General features: G+C 62.2%; 1 protein-coding gene across 1 annotated transcript in view; it reads right to left on the bottom strand.

Annotated features, from left to right (window-relative positions):
• Positions 1-17,365, bottom strand: part of KCNT1 (potassium sodium-activated channel subfamily T member 1) — a 79,215-nt gene extending 61,850 nt beyond the window's left edge. Inside the window, exons 1-2 of the mRNA XM_027556721.1 lie at positions 17,166-17,365; positions 5,326-5,484 (exon numbers count right to left, since the gene is read on the bottom strand). Coding sequence (XP_027412522.1) covers positions 5,326-5,484; positions 17,166-17,278 — 272 coding nt within the window. The 5' untranslated portion in view covers positions 17,279-17,365. The remainder of the gene's footprint in view (positions 1-5,325; positions 5,485-17,165) is intronic.
• Positions 17,366-18,071: the final 706 nt, after the last annotated feature.

The raw sequence follows: 18,071 nt of genomic DNA, 5'->3' as shown, positions 1-18,071 counted from the left end.
GGCAGGGGCTACCCCAGGGTCCCCAGAGCACCCCTGAAGGACAGGTGACGGTGCCCCAACCCCTCCCAAAGCTGCCCATGCAGAAACTAGCTGTGTGACTTTGGGGAGCCCGCGGCCGGCCCAGCCCAGACTCCCGGCTAACTGTCCTGGAGGGTCTCAGAGAGCCAAGGAGGGGCTGGGGGACCCTGGAGAAGCAGAGCACTCGGCAGAGCTCCCTCCCAAAGAAAGCGGGGCGGTGGGGGCGGGGCTGGCTGTTCCTGTCTGCAGGCTGGGGCTGAGTTGGAGCAGGGAAACAGGCGGGATGGTGGAGGGACGATGGGGAGGTGGGAGTGGAGGACGGGACACATGTGGTGGTGATCAGGACACGGGGTGGGGGGCAGACCCAGGTAGAGCTGAATGGTGCAGGCGAAGGTGCCCCTCCTGCACTTCAGCACCCAAGGCTGCTTCTAAAGTTCCCCCACCCCTACCCCGGTCATGCCCGGCTCGCAGCAGTCTACAGCCCCGCCGGAGACTGCTGTTTTAGCAACTGCAGGTGAGGGCTAGGAGGGCAGGCTGCTCCTTGAGACCCCCGTCCCCACCTTGACTCCCCTGCACGGGGCTTCCCAGGCAGCGCTAGTGGTAAAGAACCCACCTGCCAATGCACGAGACATTAAGAGGTGTGGGTTCAATTCCTGGGTTAGGAAGATGCCCTAGAGAAGGAAATGGCAACCCACTTCAGTATTCTTGCTGGAGAATCCCATGGACAGAGGAGCCTGGGCTACAGTCCATGGGGTTGCAGAGAGTCAGACACGACTGAAGCAACTTAGCACACGGAGGCCTGGCAGGACCTTCCTCTACTGGAGGGGCCTGGCTTTGCCCCTCAGCGCCCTGCCCCCGGAACCCAGGCTGCGGGTCCACTTCTGCTCAGCTGAGGGGGAGGGGCGGAGGGGGCGCCCCTCTCGCAGAGACCCCAACTCTGAGCCCCGCCTTCCCTTCCCTGCAGCCAGCCTGGGGGCCACAGCTGCCAGTGGTGGCCCCTGCAGGATGGGGCGGGGGTCGGTCCGCAGGTCTCCCCCAGGCTCCCCGCAGGGCGGGCCAGTCTCTTGCATGCTTCGGCTTGTGTGAAACAACAGAGTGTTGCTCAACCTCACAGGGGCGGTCAGGCTGTTGTCGGAGGAGCTTAGGGAAACATGGGGCCAGCCCTTCCAGGCAGTGCTCTGACCCCTTGAGGCCCGGTCTCCTCACCTCCTTGCAGGAGGCCGGCACCCACCCAGGGGGAGGTGCACACCCCCGCCCGTCCCCCACTAGATGTCTGGGAGCAAGGGGGGCGTGGACCCTGACAGAACCTCCCATGGTGGTGAGGGGTCCCCGTAGGCCAGGCCGGGTCCCAGCTGGACAGGCAGCTGGCGACGGCACGCAGGCCAGGAGCCCACCCGGCCGCCCCAGCTCAGCTGCGGTTCTGCCCACCCCAGCCCTTTGTGGATTCTGCAGCTTGCTGGAGATGAGCCTGCGGTGTGACAGCCCTGTTTGGCCCCTGCCCCCTACAGGGCATGTCCCCAAGCTGGGGGAGGGTGCTGGTACCTTGCGTCCATGTTACAGACCAGGAGGGGGCAGGACGCTGCCAGTGGCCCAAGCCCCGCCTGAAAAGCGCTTTTCCAATCTCTGCACTGCTGCCCTTTCCAGGCCAGGTTGTCGTCAGCCCTCTGAGGAGGAGGGACAGGGGCAGGGGCAGGGGCAGGGGGGCTGGGAAGGCGTGCCACCTGGCCAGGCCTACAGGCCCTGAGCCACGCGGGAGGCCCTCAGACCCCTGAGTCCGGCCTTCAGGACCAGGCGCCCCAGGTGCTCAGGAGGGGACCCGGAGCTGCCCCTTGGCTCCTGGGATGAAGGCGCAGTGAGCTGTCCCAGGACAGGGCAGGGAGCCCCAAGCTCCAGGCCTTGGAGGGTCCAGGTGCCCTTCTGCCCAGAGCCCTGCTCCCCAGGAGTCCTGAGATCTGGCTTAGAGGCCGTGAGGAAGGTCCCCTGGGAACCTGGCTGCCCCCGTAAGGCGTGCCAGTCCTGGCTCTGCTCACCTCCTTGGTTGCCCCTCCCCACCAGGAGAGGCGGGGGGTCGCGGGGGTGCAGCTCCTTCGCCCACATGGGCCGAGCCCCTCCTCCCCGCCAAGGCCGCAGCGTGTGAGGCTCTGGTGACTCACGGCTGTGGCTTTATTCCCCTGGAGAACAGGAAGCCCACAGCCCTGCCCGCCCACTCACAGCCTGCCAGGAGTCGGGCAGCAGCGCCCCCGCTCAGCCCGCAGAGGCTGCCCTGGGCCAAGTGAGTGGGGCCTGGAGAGGAGCCAGGCAGCAGGGACCCAGGGGCATGCCGGGGGGCAGGGAGCCCTGCACTGAGCCCTGCTGCACCCTGCCCTGCGCCCCCGCCTGTGGTGCAGGGAGGGCACAGCTCACCTCCCCAGACCCACGACGCGTACCCCCCCCCCCACCTCCCTGGCAGTGCTGACTCACCTGCAGCCTTCACCCTCCTCCTGCAGCCCCAGGAGCCTGTCCTAGGCCCACCCCGTGCCCTGGGGGGCTGTTCCTGGGGCACATGGATGCCTGCCTGAGCCCCCCAGCACCTGATGAGTGCACCTGGCCCAGCTGGAGAGACAGGCTGGCCTTCTTGGCCTCCAGCCTCTCGGACCCAGTGCCTGCTCCCTTCTCCCCCACCCAGGACACACCTTACCACCTCTCCACACACCTGCAGGGGCCCCCGCAGGTCAGGTCCTCCACTCTGGGACCAGTGATGGGGGTGGGGGCCACAGGCACCGAGCAGGAGAGGGAGCTGAGGGAGGGAGGGGTCTCCACACACGTGGTCTTCAAGATGGGAGGCTCAGGTGATCTCAGGACCCCCAGGAACCCCAAGCTGGTTTCCGGCACTGCCTGCCCCCATGAGACCTGTGAGCACAAGGGGTTCATGAGAGGCAAGACCTGTAGCTGCCTTTGGGCAAAGGTTTGAGAGAGAGAAACTCCTCCGGGGCCAGGAGAGGGGGGGCTCCCTGAGCTGCCTGCTCGGAGGACTGGCCCCTTCCAGTTCCCCCACTGACTCACGCCCCTGCCCCTCAAGGCTGGTACTCGGTGAGGACAGCACCATGCCTCAACCCCCTCCAGCCCCCATGGGGAACAGGAGCAGAATCACCTTGTGCAAACCAGCAGCCCCTGCCCCTCCTGTGGGCCCCCTGGCTGTTGCAAGGGCCAGCCAACTGCACCCAGGCCCTGTGCTCCTCTGTGGGGTGGGCAAGGGACCCTTCCCCCAACAGCCTGGCAGAGGCCATGCTCCCCCTCTTTCTCGGTGACACCCCCAGGGCCAGCCAGTCCTGCAGACACCAGTGCAAGGTCTCCATGCCCACCCGGGGACCACAGGGGTCTTTCCTATGCAGGATTCACACACATACACACGACGCGTGTATATATGTGCACACACAGTGGGTCTCCAAACACCATGTGCACACAAGCAGGAGGTCCCTGGGCCCAGCACACAGGAGGACTTCACCCTGAGAACAAGGCCAAGGAGGACGGAGACTGGGGTTTTGCCAGGAGTCAGGGGGTGGGACTGCCCATGGGGACCAGGTTCCCCCCTGGGGTGATGGAATGCTCTGGAAGTACATACTGGTGATGATGTAAAGTTACCAAACTTCACTCTATATTTTAGGTTTTGTGTATTTTATCACGATTAAAAAACCCCCCAAGTTGTAGGGTCCAGAACACAGTGGGGGTCTCAGTGCCAGCCTCCCAGGTCCCAGGGGACAGGGATAGTTTCCTCCAGGCAGACACAAGCCACCCTCGGCTGAAGGCGAGGACCTGCCATCCACTCCTGAAATCCGAGGGATGCGTCACTGCAATTACGTCAGCTGCAGTCACTGGCATTTCTGGAGCATTCGGAGGCCCCAGGCCCACTCAGGAGATGGATGTCGTTTCCTGCCCGACATGGAAAGAACCTCCGGGGCTGCTGTTTTAGAGAAATAACAGTCCCAGTGGAGCAGGCAGGGAGGGGCTGGTGCTGACTCAGGAAGGTGCTGAGCTTGCATTCAGCTTAGGGAAGCCCCCAGCCCTGCCCTCCTCCACCTCTGCCCACACAGGGAGCTAAGTGAACTCTTCACCTGGGCATGTGATCCACCTGGGGTGGATTTACCTATCACTTCTGCACTCAGTCTGACAAGACAAAACTACATGGCCTTAAGAAGCGCCTCTGCTGGGCTCACATCCACTGGTCTAAGTGGGTGAAGTCCTTGGGTTCCAGCTCTCCTCCCGATTCTACCCAGGGAATGCAAGCGAATGCCATCTGAGGTCTGGAAGGATGTTCTGTTGCCAGCAGGCAGAGCAGATTTCAAACTCATTTTCCACATGCCTCATGCATAGTCCTTACGTCCTGGCCTCATTCACAAGCCTGATTTCTCTCCCAGCTGCAGTTTCAGCAGTGGATTATTCTGAAAGCCCCATCTTTGTCCTGACAATTTTCAACCTCATGGACTTTGTGTGCTAACTCAAATCACTGCACCGTGAGGGGAACACTGCAGATTCACGACCCCGGTTCAGGGCTGGGTGAGGAAGGAGACCCGCAGATACCAGGCCACCGCCCCCAACACACTACAAGGGAAGCGGTTCCGTCCGAAGTCCCTCAGGCTCCAGTGTGAGTCCCTGCAGGCATAGAAGCACCTCCCTTGAGGCTGACAGAGCTAAAGTGCTGGGTGTTTACTGAGACAGCTATTTGAGGAAAAGGCAGAGAAAAGCAACATTTCTCCCAGCTTCCTGCCAGCCCCCTCAGCACATGAATTATTTCCAAGGGCTTAGTTTGCTGGTCCTTTGCCGAAAGACTCAAGTTTATTTTGCTTTTTGCTACCTCCCCCCTACCCCGCCCCAGGATAATCTGAGGCTAGGGTATGTTGTCAACCTTGGTAAGTGACCACGGCATGAGCTTGAAGGACATATATCCCCCGATTAATAATAAATGACCAGAGCCAGCGTCTGGAGGACGCCAGTCCTCAGCCAGCCCGCGGGGCTCCAAGACGGAGCGCTTCCGGCCCTGGCTTGTGCCCAAAGTCAGCAGAGCTGCTAGAGAGGCTGGGGGCCTGTGGGCAGACCCGGGGAGGGAAGCCTGAGAATCGGTCTCTGGGGCGACTGCCCAGCACAGAGCATCCCGTCCCACCTTCCAGGACCCTCCCAGGAAGATGCTTCCCACCTCCCCCACCCACCCAACCCAAACTTCTCCGGTCCCGGAAGCCCGGGAAAGTTGAAGGGCGCGGGTCGCGGGCGCACCAGCGGGCTTCAGCACCGCGGACAGCTCCGCGCGCCGACCCCACCCCCCGCCCTCCCTACCTGTCGTCGTTCTGGAAGGACTGGTCGCCCAGCAGCAGGTCCCGGAAGCGGTACCGCGGAGGCAAGGGCAGCACCTCCGAGTCCAGGTCGCTCATCTTGAGGCCGGCGGTGTCCAGGCGCGCGCCGTCCCCGCGGCCGCCGTCCTCGGCGCCGGGCTGCCTGCGGGCACACGCCAGCGCCCCCTCAGCCCGCGCCCGCGCCCGCCCGCGCCCAGCGCCCCCGGCCCTCCTGGCCCGCACGGCCCCGCCTCCCTCGGCCCGCCCTGCCCTCGCAGCGCCCCCCATCCCCACGAGCCTGGCCGTGCAGCACAGCCCGGGCCACTGCACCTCTGCCCCTGCAGGGCTGTGAAGCCCACTGCAAAGCACCTTCAGGGTGTGGGGGAGGTTCACCACCGCCCACATCAGAGGCGGGCACTTACCCCACCCCTGGACTTCCACCAGGGCCACGGAAGCCCTCCCGGCAACCCCCACATAGACTGCCTACTCAGCCTTCCTCAGGATCCAGAACACTCATCTCCCCGTCAAAGACCCCCACTTCCAGACCCTCAGGCTGCTGGGCTCGGGCCAGGGGTGGTGGGGTGCATATGACAAGGAGGCTTAAGAAGAGGCCCTTGTCTGCGGTCTCCATGGGGCCAAGAGGCTGAGGTGGGATCAGAACCTGGGAGGGGGTGGCAGTGGGGACGGCAGGATCCCTCTGGGCCCCCAACTGCCCTTTGCCCAGTATCGCCAGGACTCTGGGGCCAGAAGCCCCTGTCCCCACCTGGCAGGACAGAGCAGAGGAATGGGATCAGACCAGGTAAACTGCGAGGGCCCTTGGTGGTCTGCAGTCTTCTGGGGCCTATTTGTCTCCTGGGGCACCTGCCCCTTCCCGCCCCCACCCCACATCCAGGTGAATTTTGGCTGTGGTCGCCCTCAAGCACCAAGGCTCCCAGTTCCTAACCTCCTGGGGCGACAACCTCAGCAGGACCTCTCTGCCCGCCACGCAGAGGCTTGCTCGCCAGCCCCCACGCCCCATCATCACCCAGTGGGTGCTGCACACAGCAAGGCAGCTGCATAGCATTAACTGAATGCCCTGGGGAACCTTACGTCCACGGCGCAGGCGGGCAGGGGAGGCGCGGCCACCACTGCAGGTGGGAGGCTAGGGCAGACCCCTAGCTCCCGCCAGGTGAGCCCAGCCCCAGGCCACCCCTTGGTGGTGCCCTCAGCCCGCGGTGGGGAGGTGGAATTCTCTCCCTGCAGCCTCCACCCTCTGGGCTGAGCCCTCACCCAGCTCTTCTAAGAGTCAAGACCCCCGGAGCGGGGGCAGTATATCAGCTGGGACCCTTTGGTGGTGGACCCGTGATTGGGCCTCTTGGGACCTTCAGAGGCACTTCCGCAACGGCAGACCAGCTGGAGGGCACGGGGTGGTGGGTTCTCTGCCCTGTGAGGCCCGTCCCTGCCAAGGGGCAGGAGTTGGAGGGAGGAGTCTGGCTCTGCCCCTGGGCAGGTGCAGTGCTCCACTGACCATACTCATTCCCAAACTGAAAACTCATGGACAAGCTGTGTGAGAGGCTGGGAGGCCAGGCCACTCACCTGGAGCATGAGGTCCACGTTGTGGTGGGGGGGGGTTGGCGGCAGGCACTCTGGTCCCCTCCTCTCCCTCCTCAAGGCAGGAAGGGCAGGCACATTCCCTGGGAACCCCACTGAGCCCCTCGCCCACGCGTCCCGACCCCTGGACAAGCAGCAGGCAGGCGTCAGCCCCTCATCCCACGGCTTCAGGAGCTGCTCAAGGGCCATCCCGGGCCCAGGCTGCGAGTGGCCTTGTGGACCCAGCATGCCTGTGTGCTGTTCTCCAGGTCACAGGGTCAACCCCGAGGATCTGGCAGTGTTTGTAAAACAACATTTTCCTAATCGCATCAGCGTGGCTGCATGTTTTTCCTTAGTCACAAGCTGGTGGGGCCGTGGGCAGGCGCAGGCAGGCAGGGGAGCCGTGTGGCGGGAGGTTGGGCTTGTGTTTTCTTGCCTTTGCCCCCTTCTTGCCGACCGCCTCTTTCAACGGCAGAACCCCAGAGCTCCCCGGGCATGGCCGCCTTTGACCCCTTCTCCTCCGGGGGTGACCGGGAATGCGGCCCCTCCTCCCTCGTGGTGCGGCCGGAACACCGGAGCCTGGAGGGAGCACACAGCGGGGAGCAGACGCCCCACAGGCCTCGCAGTGTCCTGCCTCATTGCCCCAGCAGAGCCGAAAGCCCACACGAGCCTGAGTGTGGGGCCCACCAGGCCCCAGGGCTCCTGGAACGGTGCCCCTGGTAGGAGGGACATGGCCGGGCAGCTGCTCCCCGTGTCCAGGGGCCTGCTCAAGGCCTGTCTCTAAGCCTGAAGGCTTGTGTCACTGAGAGCTTCCAGGCAAGTGGGACTTGGGGGTCCTGTCCCCGCCCATGCCTGCCCCCACCACAGCTGGGATGGTCCAGGTGGGGCGAGGGCGGGCCACCTGTGTCTCCTCGTCGTCCCTTTCCTCTCCTCCTCACAGAGTGACTGAGGGGCGGAGGACCTGGGGAGGAAGTCCAGGATCCCCAAACCACGCCCGGTGTCTTTTCTGTCTGATGGCTACACAGAACGCAAGGCTTCCATGGCATAAAGAAGGCATCCATTTCCCTGGCCCTCAACTGCCCTCAGGACAAGATGAGGAACTTCATCGCAGGACTCACTGACCCCCACCCCCCGGAGCCAGGGCAGAGCACCCCCTCCCAGACAAGGCCTTGGGGGACTCTCAAGTCCCCTCGACATGAACCTGCCAGGCCCAGGAAGCTGCCCAGGGTCCTGATGACTGAGCAGGGCTCAGTCCTGCCCCTTTAGTCCATGGTGGGTGGCCCCAGGGAAGTCACCTGACCCCTCTGAGCCTCAGTTTCCTCTTTCGTAAATGAATATTCTGAAGCCTTCTACCGTTATGAGGCAATGGCTGAGATGGAATGAGACAGCAAGTTTGAGGTGGTCAGTGTGTGTAATCCATGTCAGTTTTTAATTTGGGGCTGGTGACCCAGTTGTTTGGCCAAATTCCTGTGGACAAAGGCCCTGACCCCAAGCGTCAGGTTCCTAGGACGGCCAGCTCCCCATCCCCATCTCCCCAGTTCAGCAGGAGGCCCCTTTGGGGGCCTTTTGGGATGCTGACCAGGGAGGCCAAGGCGATAGGAAGCTCACTCCCAGCATATACAGAGCAGGAAGTCACCTCCCAGTTTGGGGCACATGAGCTCGGGCACCCTGACCCTTTGGCCCCAGGGGACAGACAGCCTGGGCCACAGCACTGCACGCTGTGGAAGAGGCCCAGGAGGTGGGGGTGGGGAGGCCAGGTGCACCTGAGGCAGAGCCCTGCTGTTTCCCACCAGGGCTTTCCAGGGGATAGTGGTGGTAAAGAACCCGCCCGCCAACGCAGGCGATACAGGAGACGCAGGTTTGATCCCCGGGCTGGGAAGATCCCCTGTCGGAGGGCATGGCAACCCACTCCAGTATTCTTGCCTGGAGAATCCCATGCACAGAGGAGCCTGGAGGGCTACAGTCCATGGGGTCACAAAGAGTCAGACACAACTTAAGCAGCTTGGCACGCACACACTACCCACAGGTGGCCAAGGGGCATCCCTCTGAGGGGCAGGACTTCCACTTCTCTCCCCTCCCAAATCCCCCCTCCCCCACCCTGGCTGGTCAAGAAGTAAGCACGACTGAGGAGGGTAAAGTGGTCAAAAACCTCCTTCTCCCACCAAAGGCACCAGGCCCTGGTGGTTGCCTAAGTTTGCCACCTCAGCCAAACCATGCCAAAGTACAGAAAGAAACAGAAGTGATTTTGTTCATTTCCCTAAGCGGACCCAATCCCATCACCAAAGTCAGGTGCAGACAACACAAGGTATTGATACAAACGAGGAGACCTCCCTGAAGGCTCTAAGTGCAAAAATCCTAAGTAAACTGTTAGTAAGTGGAATCCAGGAGTGCATTACAACACCATACCACCAGCATCCAGGAGGATTTACCCAAGTGTGATGTACTTCACAACGCCAAGGAATTAAAGGGGAAAATCTATATGATTTTGTGAGCAATTACAGAAAAAGGATCTGTTAAGACCCCAAATCTGTTAGTAAAATTAGATATAGAGGGAAATGTTCTTAATTTGATTAGCAAAACCAACAGTGGAATCCTGGGGGCATTCCCACTCCAGGGGGAACACAAGACTGTCCGCTGCAACAGGCCCAACGGGCCTCCTGGGTGCCCACCCAGGAGGGAGACGAAGGGAGGTGTGAGAGGAGGAAGACGGGGGCTCTTTCTCTCGTCAGCAGCAGCATCCCCATTTGCTTCAAAACCCCAAGAGTCAACTGAAACCGATCAGAACAAATGAGAGCTTCTAATGAGGCCGCCAAACCAGAGAGCGCCGAAGGTACGAATCGAGGGCAGGAGCAACGAGGCGGCCGCAGCATCACGAGAGGGAGCTCCTGCCCCATTCTCCCTGGGCCTACAGGGTCTCTCGGAGAGGCCGCCCACCGCTCCCGGCACCGGCTAACGGTGGGAGGAGGTCGCGCTCCCAGCCCTCGACGGTCCCTTACCCAGATGAGGGCGCAAAGTCAATCAGCACACAGCCATTTCGAGTCTGACAAACCGTTTCCAAGATTTACACTGAAGAATAAATACACAAGACCGGCCAGGACGGGTGTGAGAGCAAAACAGAGAAGGGGCGGGCCTTGCCAGCTGTCAGGGCTAATTTATAGCCTCAGCAGAGGGACCGGCTGGAGCTTGGCACGACAGAAGACACAGAGGAGGGGAATTCAGGACGAGAGGAAGGCGATCTCGGGAGGGAAGCGGCCACTTTGGGCTGGGGTTGGAACGAGGGCCACTCATGGAATGCTCACGGCGTCCTGGGTGGTGGGGTTGGCGTCCCCTCATTTTGCTGATGGGGAAACAGAGACACAGAGAAGTGAAGGAACTCAGCTATCCAGGCAGGCCCAGCCCCGGAGCCCAGAGACCCTCAGGGGCGATGCCATCCAGCCAGCCATCAGGTATAAGAAAAAATCCACTTTTCAGCCCCAAATCGAGGAGGAGACCAGAAGAGAACACAGAGCAGGGATGTCTGCGGTGGAGAAGGCCTATCGTTTAGCAGAACAGATGTATACATGCTACGTGGGAACAAGACACTTCCGTTTCGCAGGGAAGAGCAGCGACAGAAATCAGGTCAGTGCCCGGATGCCCGGAAGTCGCCCAGGAAAGACAGACGGGCAAGAGGAGGCCAAGGACAGAGAGGTGGCCACTCAGGAGACGCCACAGAAGTCCAGCTCTACACGCGTGAAGGGCTTCCTGCCCTCCTGGTCATTAGGAGACTGCCGGGAGCAGGAGCTCCGCCCCTGGCAAAGGTCATGAGGAAGGCGGCTCGGCATACGCAAAGGCGGGATCGAGCCTCAGGAGTCCCCCTGGATATTCTCGAGCGTCTACCCCCAAAACCAGAGTCTGCCTACTTTCTGCTTTGTGCTCTCACCTACACCTCTGACTTTACGGCTGGGGTGGGGGGGCTGTCCCCCACTACGTCTCTCCAAAAAAAGAGTTAACTTACAGCTCCAGTTAATAAAGTTCCTGGGCCTGACAGTGTTTCAACCTACAAACTCCTTTGGAAATCCTCTAGCCTGCCTGAATAGGTTTTTCCGGCCACATGTGATTGTTCAGAGCCTCCCAACTGTGAGAGGGAGGAGATGTTCTAAACTGTCTACACACAGATTCCTTCGAGCAGTTAAAAGATTGATTGGAAATCGTATTGGTGAAGGGCTTTTCACTTGTTGGGCCAATGTTTGCTGCCAGGTCTCCATATCCCTTACCTGCTGTGTCCCTGGCAGTGTGTGTAACCGTGGACCCTTGAGTTAATTCTTTTCTTGATTGAGCCCACCTCACCTTTGCCCTATAGGAATGCAGCTTTGTCCAATGCTTTTTTGGAGGCTGGCACCTGACTTTAGAGTAATCACCTTTAGAGAAAAATAAGTTTCTTAAAATGTTAACAGGCCTCTGGGCCAGAAGATGATGCAAATCACCTAAACTTTTGCATAGGATAGGTTTGCAGGAAGAAAGCCTGGCTTATTGCATGACTCTATCCCTTCCCCCATTATCCTCTATGCATAACTTAAGGTATAAAAACTACTTTGGAAAATAAAGTGCGGGCCTGGTTCACCGAAACTTGGTCTCCCCATGTCGTTCTTTCTCTCACCTTCTGGCTGAATTATTCAGCCTCTTTTCTCCACTGAATTTCCTCACTGAGCTATCCTTATTTAACCACTCTTTATATCCTTAATTAACATTTAATTAAGCAATTGTTTCCTGATCTTCGCCGACGCCGTCCCCGCTTCAAATTCCCTGGATCCACCGGGGCTGGACCCCAGCAGGAGACAGACCAGCGAGTACCATAACAGGGCCAGGGGGACTCCAACTGCAAGCCTCCGCCCCGGACCCTTCATCTACCCCAGGGACATTGGGCCCCCACCCCGCCTCAGGATGACACCTTGGACGGCCCGGACGTTCGCGACAGAAGACATATCGCCCTGTGAACACAGTCCGCTCCAAGAGAACCCCAGGGAGACAGGCTTGCTCTGCAGGCCTGGCTCACACCACGTGTGTAGGCTGTCCCCACCGCATGGGGACAGTTCCAGGGAGCTGGGGCGGGGCGGGGATTCAGGCCTGCGCCTCATCCTTGGTGCTGCACCAGGAGACATACTGAGCGGGACTCAAGTTTATTGGACCTGAGAAAAGCTAGAGACCACCTGCCTCCCCCACACGTCACTGGGTTGGAGCCGCAGCCCCCGGGTGGGTCTCTGGGGAGGAGGGGCATACGACCTCCTGGGACAATGTCCCTCCCACCCAGGCTCCTGTAGGCAGGAGTCCAGACGGCTTGGAATGCTCAGGTCGACCCACAGTGTGACTGACGGATGCCCCGCTGGCTCAAGGATGTAGTCCTTCTTCTAAGATGCATCCTTCAACCCTGGAGAGCCACGACCAACAGGGATGGCGGATGTGTGCGTGTGCAGAGGTGTGCAAGGACCGGTGTGTGCACGCAGATGTGCAGATGAACACACAATGTGCATGTGCACACACATACGTGTGTGTGTACCCCACGTTCACACTGCCCAGCACCCAGGAGAGTCCTCAGACCCTGCAGCACCACCAGGGAGGTGGAGGGCAGTCAAGCACTGGGCTCGGTGCCCAGGGAAGCAGAAAGCCGCCGCCACTCTCTGCTGACCACGACAGAAAAGCTAAGTGCTTCCTCTGTCCTGTAATTAAAAAGCCAGAGCTGCTCAAGCTGCCCAGCAGCTGGTGGTGGTCGTGGGGGGAGGGGGGGCGGTCTCCGGGAAATATCCACCCTCTCACTAGGGGAGGGGGCTTCGAGTCAACGCTGAGGATGGCCAATCACCACCCACTCTGAGGGATATCAGAATCCAAAGTTGAAAGCTCAAAACGCATCGTTGAGCTGAGTTCAAGCTCTGGAGCCACCAAAGAGACTCCTCCTAGCAGCTTCTCCCGTGCGCCAAGCAAGCCCAGGGGACACGAGGAGGGGCCTGGCATCCCTGTAGACACGGGGCCTCGGGCATGTCCATCACCTCCCCGCTCCCTGGCCTTCCCCAAGCCTCGGGCCCACCTTCAGGACACAGGGAAGCAGAAGCCATGGGGACTGCAGCGCCCACCCCGCCCGGCCGCCCACCTGAACTGGGGCCTGCCTCTGTGGAGGGCCCCTGCTGCAAGTCCCCTGAGTGGTTGCAGCGTGCCCAGGCCCCTCGGGGCCAGGCAGTGAGTGCACATCCAGATCACAGGCCCAGCACTCGCCACCTGGCTGCCTGTCCCCTGGCTGGATGTAGGGTGGCTGCTGGTGGGGGCAGATGTTGGGGGGACCACAGACAGGCCTGGGCTGAGTGGGTGGGGTCCACCTGCAGGTGGAAAGCTGCCCTGCCTTCCCCATTCCCACAGCTGCAGAAGGCACCGCTGTGTTCCTGCTGAGCCCTAGGCCCCACGGCTGGCATGGCCTGCAGGGGCGCCTGGGCCTCGTCTGGGGGCTGGGGCCCAGATAGGGACACCCTGCCCACACAGGACATCTCATAACACAGGGCCCTCTCCTTAGAGCCCCGAGTCCCTGAGAATCTGATCCCTGCTGGCTTCCTTGCCCCCCTCCTCCAACCTGCCAACATGTTAGGGCTCCCCCTCCCCACACCCTAGGGGCTCCCGTGTCTGCCAGACGGGGTTAAATTCTGCGTTCACCCGGCAGCCGGGGCCTCTTCCTCTGGTTTGAGACTCTGAGCTTTTCCCAAGATCAGACACCTGCCAAGAGGCGTCCAGCAGCGGCCTCCGGCCCGGAATCCGGGTCTCTGTGAAGGCGGCTGAAGGCCCAGGCGGGGCCTGTCTTGGGGTGGAGGCAGGAGCGGGGTTTCTGGTCACGTCATTGTCAACATGCGGGCAGCATCCAGGCCCGCAAGGCTGGCACCGCAGGGTGGCTTCCGGGCCTCATTGGCCCATGAAGGACAAGCTGACCACAGCCAGAGAGACTGCAGGAGGAACCTAGGAACACACCCCTCCGTGGGAAGTCCAAAGCACAGGGCAGACCTCCTGGGACAGGCATTCCCAGGAACCGCAGTCCGGAGCGGGCCTTCTATCTCAAGTTTGAACTTGCTGGCAGCTGGTATGGGCCAGATGTGCCCATCCCTCGGCTCCGCAGGAGGAAGAGGTTTTGGCAAACGTGGCTGGCCCACCCGAGCACACAGCCTGGGAGAGTCCCCACGACTCCTTTAAAAACACCCATGTCATCAGGCGCTGCTCCTGGGCCACACTGCCTGCAGGCTCCACCCAGAGACTCCACGCACCCGGGAACAGCCGGCGAAGCCCCACGGCCGCGGAGATGGAACAAGAAACCTCAGGGGAGAGGTCACAGTTCAGTCACGAGACCCTCTGAGAAGAGGGGAAGTTGTGCTAACAAGGCTGGACTCCCGCCGCGCAGGGTAACTCAGGGTTAGTCAGACTCTCAGACGGGCCTCCCTGGTAGCTCAGTTGGTAAAGAATCCGCCTGCAATGCAGGAGACCCTGGTTCGATTCCTGGGTCGGGAAGATACCCTGGAGAAGGGAAAGGCTACCCACTCCAGTATTTTGGCCTGGACAATTCCATGGAGTGTATAGTCCATGGACTCACAAAGAGTCGGACACGACTGAGTGACTTTCACTTTCAGACAGGCCGGGACACCCACGTGGACAGTGGTCAGAGCCATGCGTGAGGACACGGTGACACCCGCAGCCGCACCTGGACACAAGCAGAGTCCTGTGCAGGTACCACCCCCCCATCCCCGGCTCACTCACCTCTGCCCACCCGAGCTGCAGCCAAAGGCAGACCCCCGAGTTCCCTCCAGCCCCTACACCAGGAAGCCGGCTCTGGCTGGACAGGGCTGCGTTGGACCTCAGGCCTTTTCCCACAGAATCTCGGCCACTTCCGGCTGCCCTGCAGGCACGCCTCCCTAATATGGACCTCCAGCCAGACATGGACCCTGGCGGGATGCCAGCCCTGGATCTGTGCCCTCTGCATCAGGGCCCAGAGGGTCCCACATTGGCCCTGGGGGGAGTTCAGTCAGGAAACCCTCCAAGGAGAGGGGAAGTTGTGCTAACAAGGCTTGACCCCTGCCGTGCCAGGGTAATTCAGGGTTAGTCAGGCTCTCAGACAGGCTGGGATACCCACACGGACGGTGGGCAGAGCCGGGCATAAGGACACAGGTGACAGAGACCGGCACCTGGACACAAGCAGCGCCCTAAGGCTGCTGGCAAGAGGCGGGCACCAGCCAGCTCTGGGGCATCTGGGGGTGCCCTAGCCACTCCCTCTCCCACCTGCAGGGCAGAGATGTCAGGACCTGGGGATGGAGCAGGGCTGGAAGGACAGTGCCCAGGGACCGCGGGGGACAGCCGAGGCAGGGGACCCCTGGGCACAGAGGGGAGGCCCTGGGGTTCAGACAGGGAACCAGGCACCAGGGCCAAGACGCCTGCGGCCTGGAGTCCTCCTGGGACCCCCCATACCAGGCCTCACAGCCTGGGGGCAGCCCGGGGACCAGGCAGGGCCGGGGGTCAGATGGGGGTGGAATGCCCCCCACTCCCCACCTGCACCCTCCCCCACCTCCTCTCTCAGAGCTGAAGCCCGTCTCCCTGAGCTGCTGGCCTTGGCCACAGGCCCCACTGAAGCCCAGCCAGGTTTCCCCCTCACCCGGCCTGACCTTCCCTGCAGGGGTCCCCACCTGGCCTGCCTGACGTGCCCTCGGCCCTGGCAGCCACCCCAGATGCCTGCAGCACAACTGGGAATCCTGCAGGGACAGAGGCCAGCTCCGGCCAGGGGAAGGGCACTGTCCAGGGGGAGATGGAGGCATCCGGGGGACTAAGCCCACCCAGCCTGGACCTCAGGACGCAGAGCCCCCACCTCGTCTGGAGCAGGCCGTCCAGGACAGCGGGAGGAGTGGGACACTGGTCACCAGGAAGATGGGCGACACCCTTCCAAGCAGGGAGATGGGCAGAGGGGCAGTCAGACCGTGATGGTGCAAGACCCTCTCGGGGTCACCTACTCTGAGCTTGATGGATGTTACCTGGTTGACCCTCAGAGCGACCCAGGGGAGGTCCAGACTGTGCCTACTTCATGGGGTTAATTTTGCTTCCCAAGGACTTCACCGGGCGGCCTGCTCTCAGAGCACTGGCCTCAGGCTGTGCCCCCAGGACCCCACAGGTGCCAGGCTGGTGTTGTCCCTGCCGAGGGACCACCCTGACCCTGGACATGTGGCCAGAAGCCTCCACTCCCGACCCTGGTCACTCAGCACACACGGCCCTCCCTTCAAGACCATCCGCTCCATTCCTTACTTGACAAGTGGGGAAACTGAGTCCCACAGAAAATGGCCACAGGGCTTGGCCTTGAACCAGGTGTCCACCCCTTCTCTGGCCTTAGAACGGCGGACCGAGTGGGGGCCAGAGGCCAGGGTGTTGCTGAGCTAGGGAGGCTCGTGCTGGGCAGTGGCTGTGGCTGACCTGGAGTCTGGCTCCTGGCCGAGGGTGAGGAGTACCTGTGAGTGCCGACCCTCTGGGGGCTGGTGGGGTCGGGGGAGGGTCCCAGGAAAGGGCCCTGGGGCAAAGCCCCTTGGGATGGTCACTGCTCTGCCCTTCCAGGGCCCCCGCCAGCGCTGTACCCTTGGTGCTGGTCAGCAGGGGCCACGTGGCACCGTGGATGTACAGGGAAGGTCACCTCCCGGCCACCTGGAAGGCCCTGCTAGTCAGCCCTCTCCTCACACGTGGACAGAGAAGTGACTGGCCGGCGAGCACCACGGGACCAGACCCCACCCCTGCCCTGGGAAGCGGGGAAACCCCACTCCCCCCCAGAGCCTTGCTGGCCTGGGCCAGGCCGTCCCACAGGCTCCTTCCCCAGGCCAGACCAGAGAGGGGGCTGGGAGGCCGGCACAGTGCCCGGCCCCTCTGGCACAGAGGGCATCCCAGCTTCCTGCCTGCAGCGTCTGCGCCTCCCGGTGCCTGGGAGATGTATGTAAGCCTGGCCACGCCGTGGCCACCCTCCATCAACGGTGCAGACAGAGAGTCTGGGCACCTGCTGGTGATCTGAGTGTAAGTGCCCAGCGTGCTGCCACCCGGCCTTGAGGGGCAGCCCTCTCCCCCACGCTCCCCAGGCTCCGTAGGGACGTAAGCTCACCGTGGTGGTGGAGGTTGGGGGGAAGGATGGGGGTAGAGGGGCAGGCGGCTAGGGAAGTGGGGATTCTGAGGATGAGGGGTCCTGGGAGGGTGGCATGAACTCCATCTGGGGTCCCTCCTCATGGGCGGTGGGGGGGGCCCGGCAGACCGTACCTGGGGGCGCACTGGCCGTCGTCGAACACGAAGGTCCGGTTGGTGTGGCCGCCGCCTTGCACCCCGCTGTAGACATCTCCTGGACCCCTGCGCACCCCGTCGTGAAGCGGCATTGGGCTGGCGGCGGCTGCGACTGGGAGGCAAGGGACACACCGGGAGCGACAGGAGACTTCTTCCCCTCCACCCCTCTCCCAGAGCTGTGCCCTGAAACATTTCTCTGATTTCGGTGGGGGTGGGAAAAAAAAAAAAATCCTGTTCCAGGGATGGTTTCGGCGCCGGTGCGGGCGCGCCCCCTGCTGGCCATGCCGGGAACCGCGCGAGGGACGGGGCTGTGGTCCCTCCGCGTCCCATCTGCCGAACAGCCTAATCCTGAGACCCTGAGACCCTGAGATCCGGGGCACAGGCTCTTCAAATGCTAAAAAAAACCCCCCAAATCCCAAAGACCACCCCCCACCGGGGGCAGGGTTCCACGGTGGGAGGCGCTCCCAGGGGGCTGGGGGCCTCTGCGCGCTTCACGGGTGAGGGTGCCTGCGCAGCTGACCCTGCCCGCCTCTGGGGCGGGAGGGGCGGCCGGTCAGCATCTGACCCGCCCCCATCTCTCCTGCGCCCCCCTCCTCGCCCTCCCCCAGCCCTCCACGGCACCGGTCACTCCTGCAGACACCAGCCCACAGACCCCGTGTGTCCATCCGCATCAGCCTCACCCCTGGGAGGCCCCTGGGCCTGGAGAGGGAGGGGAGGTCAGAGCGCTGGAGGCGGGAGTGAGCGACCCGCCCCCCCCCCCCCGCCCCCGCCCACCAGGCCTACGCAGTGAGCCCCAGCCCCACCCCGAGCATCTTGCAAACAGGCAGAGAGGCTGGGCTGCACCCTGCTGCAGCTCCACCACCCAAGGGAAGATGCTCAGGAAGC

The sequence above is a fragment of the Bos indicus x Bos taurus genome, chromosome 11 (assembly GCF_003369695.1).
Source record: "Bos indicus x Bos taurus breed Angus x Brahman F1 hybrid chromosome 11, Bos_hybrid_MaternalHap_v2.0, whole genome shotgun sequence".
Taxonomy (NCBI): domain Eukaryota; kingdom Metazoa; phylum Chordata; class Mammalia; order Artiodactyla; family Bovidae; genus Bos; species Bos indicus x Bos taurus.
This window is presented reverse-complemented; position numbering and strand designations above follow the sequence as displayed.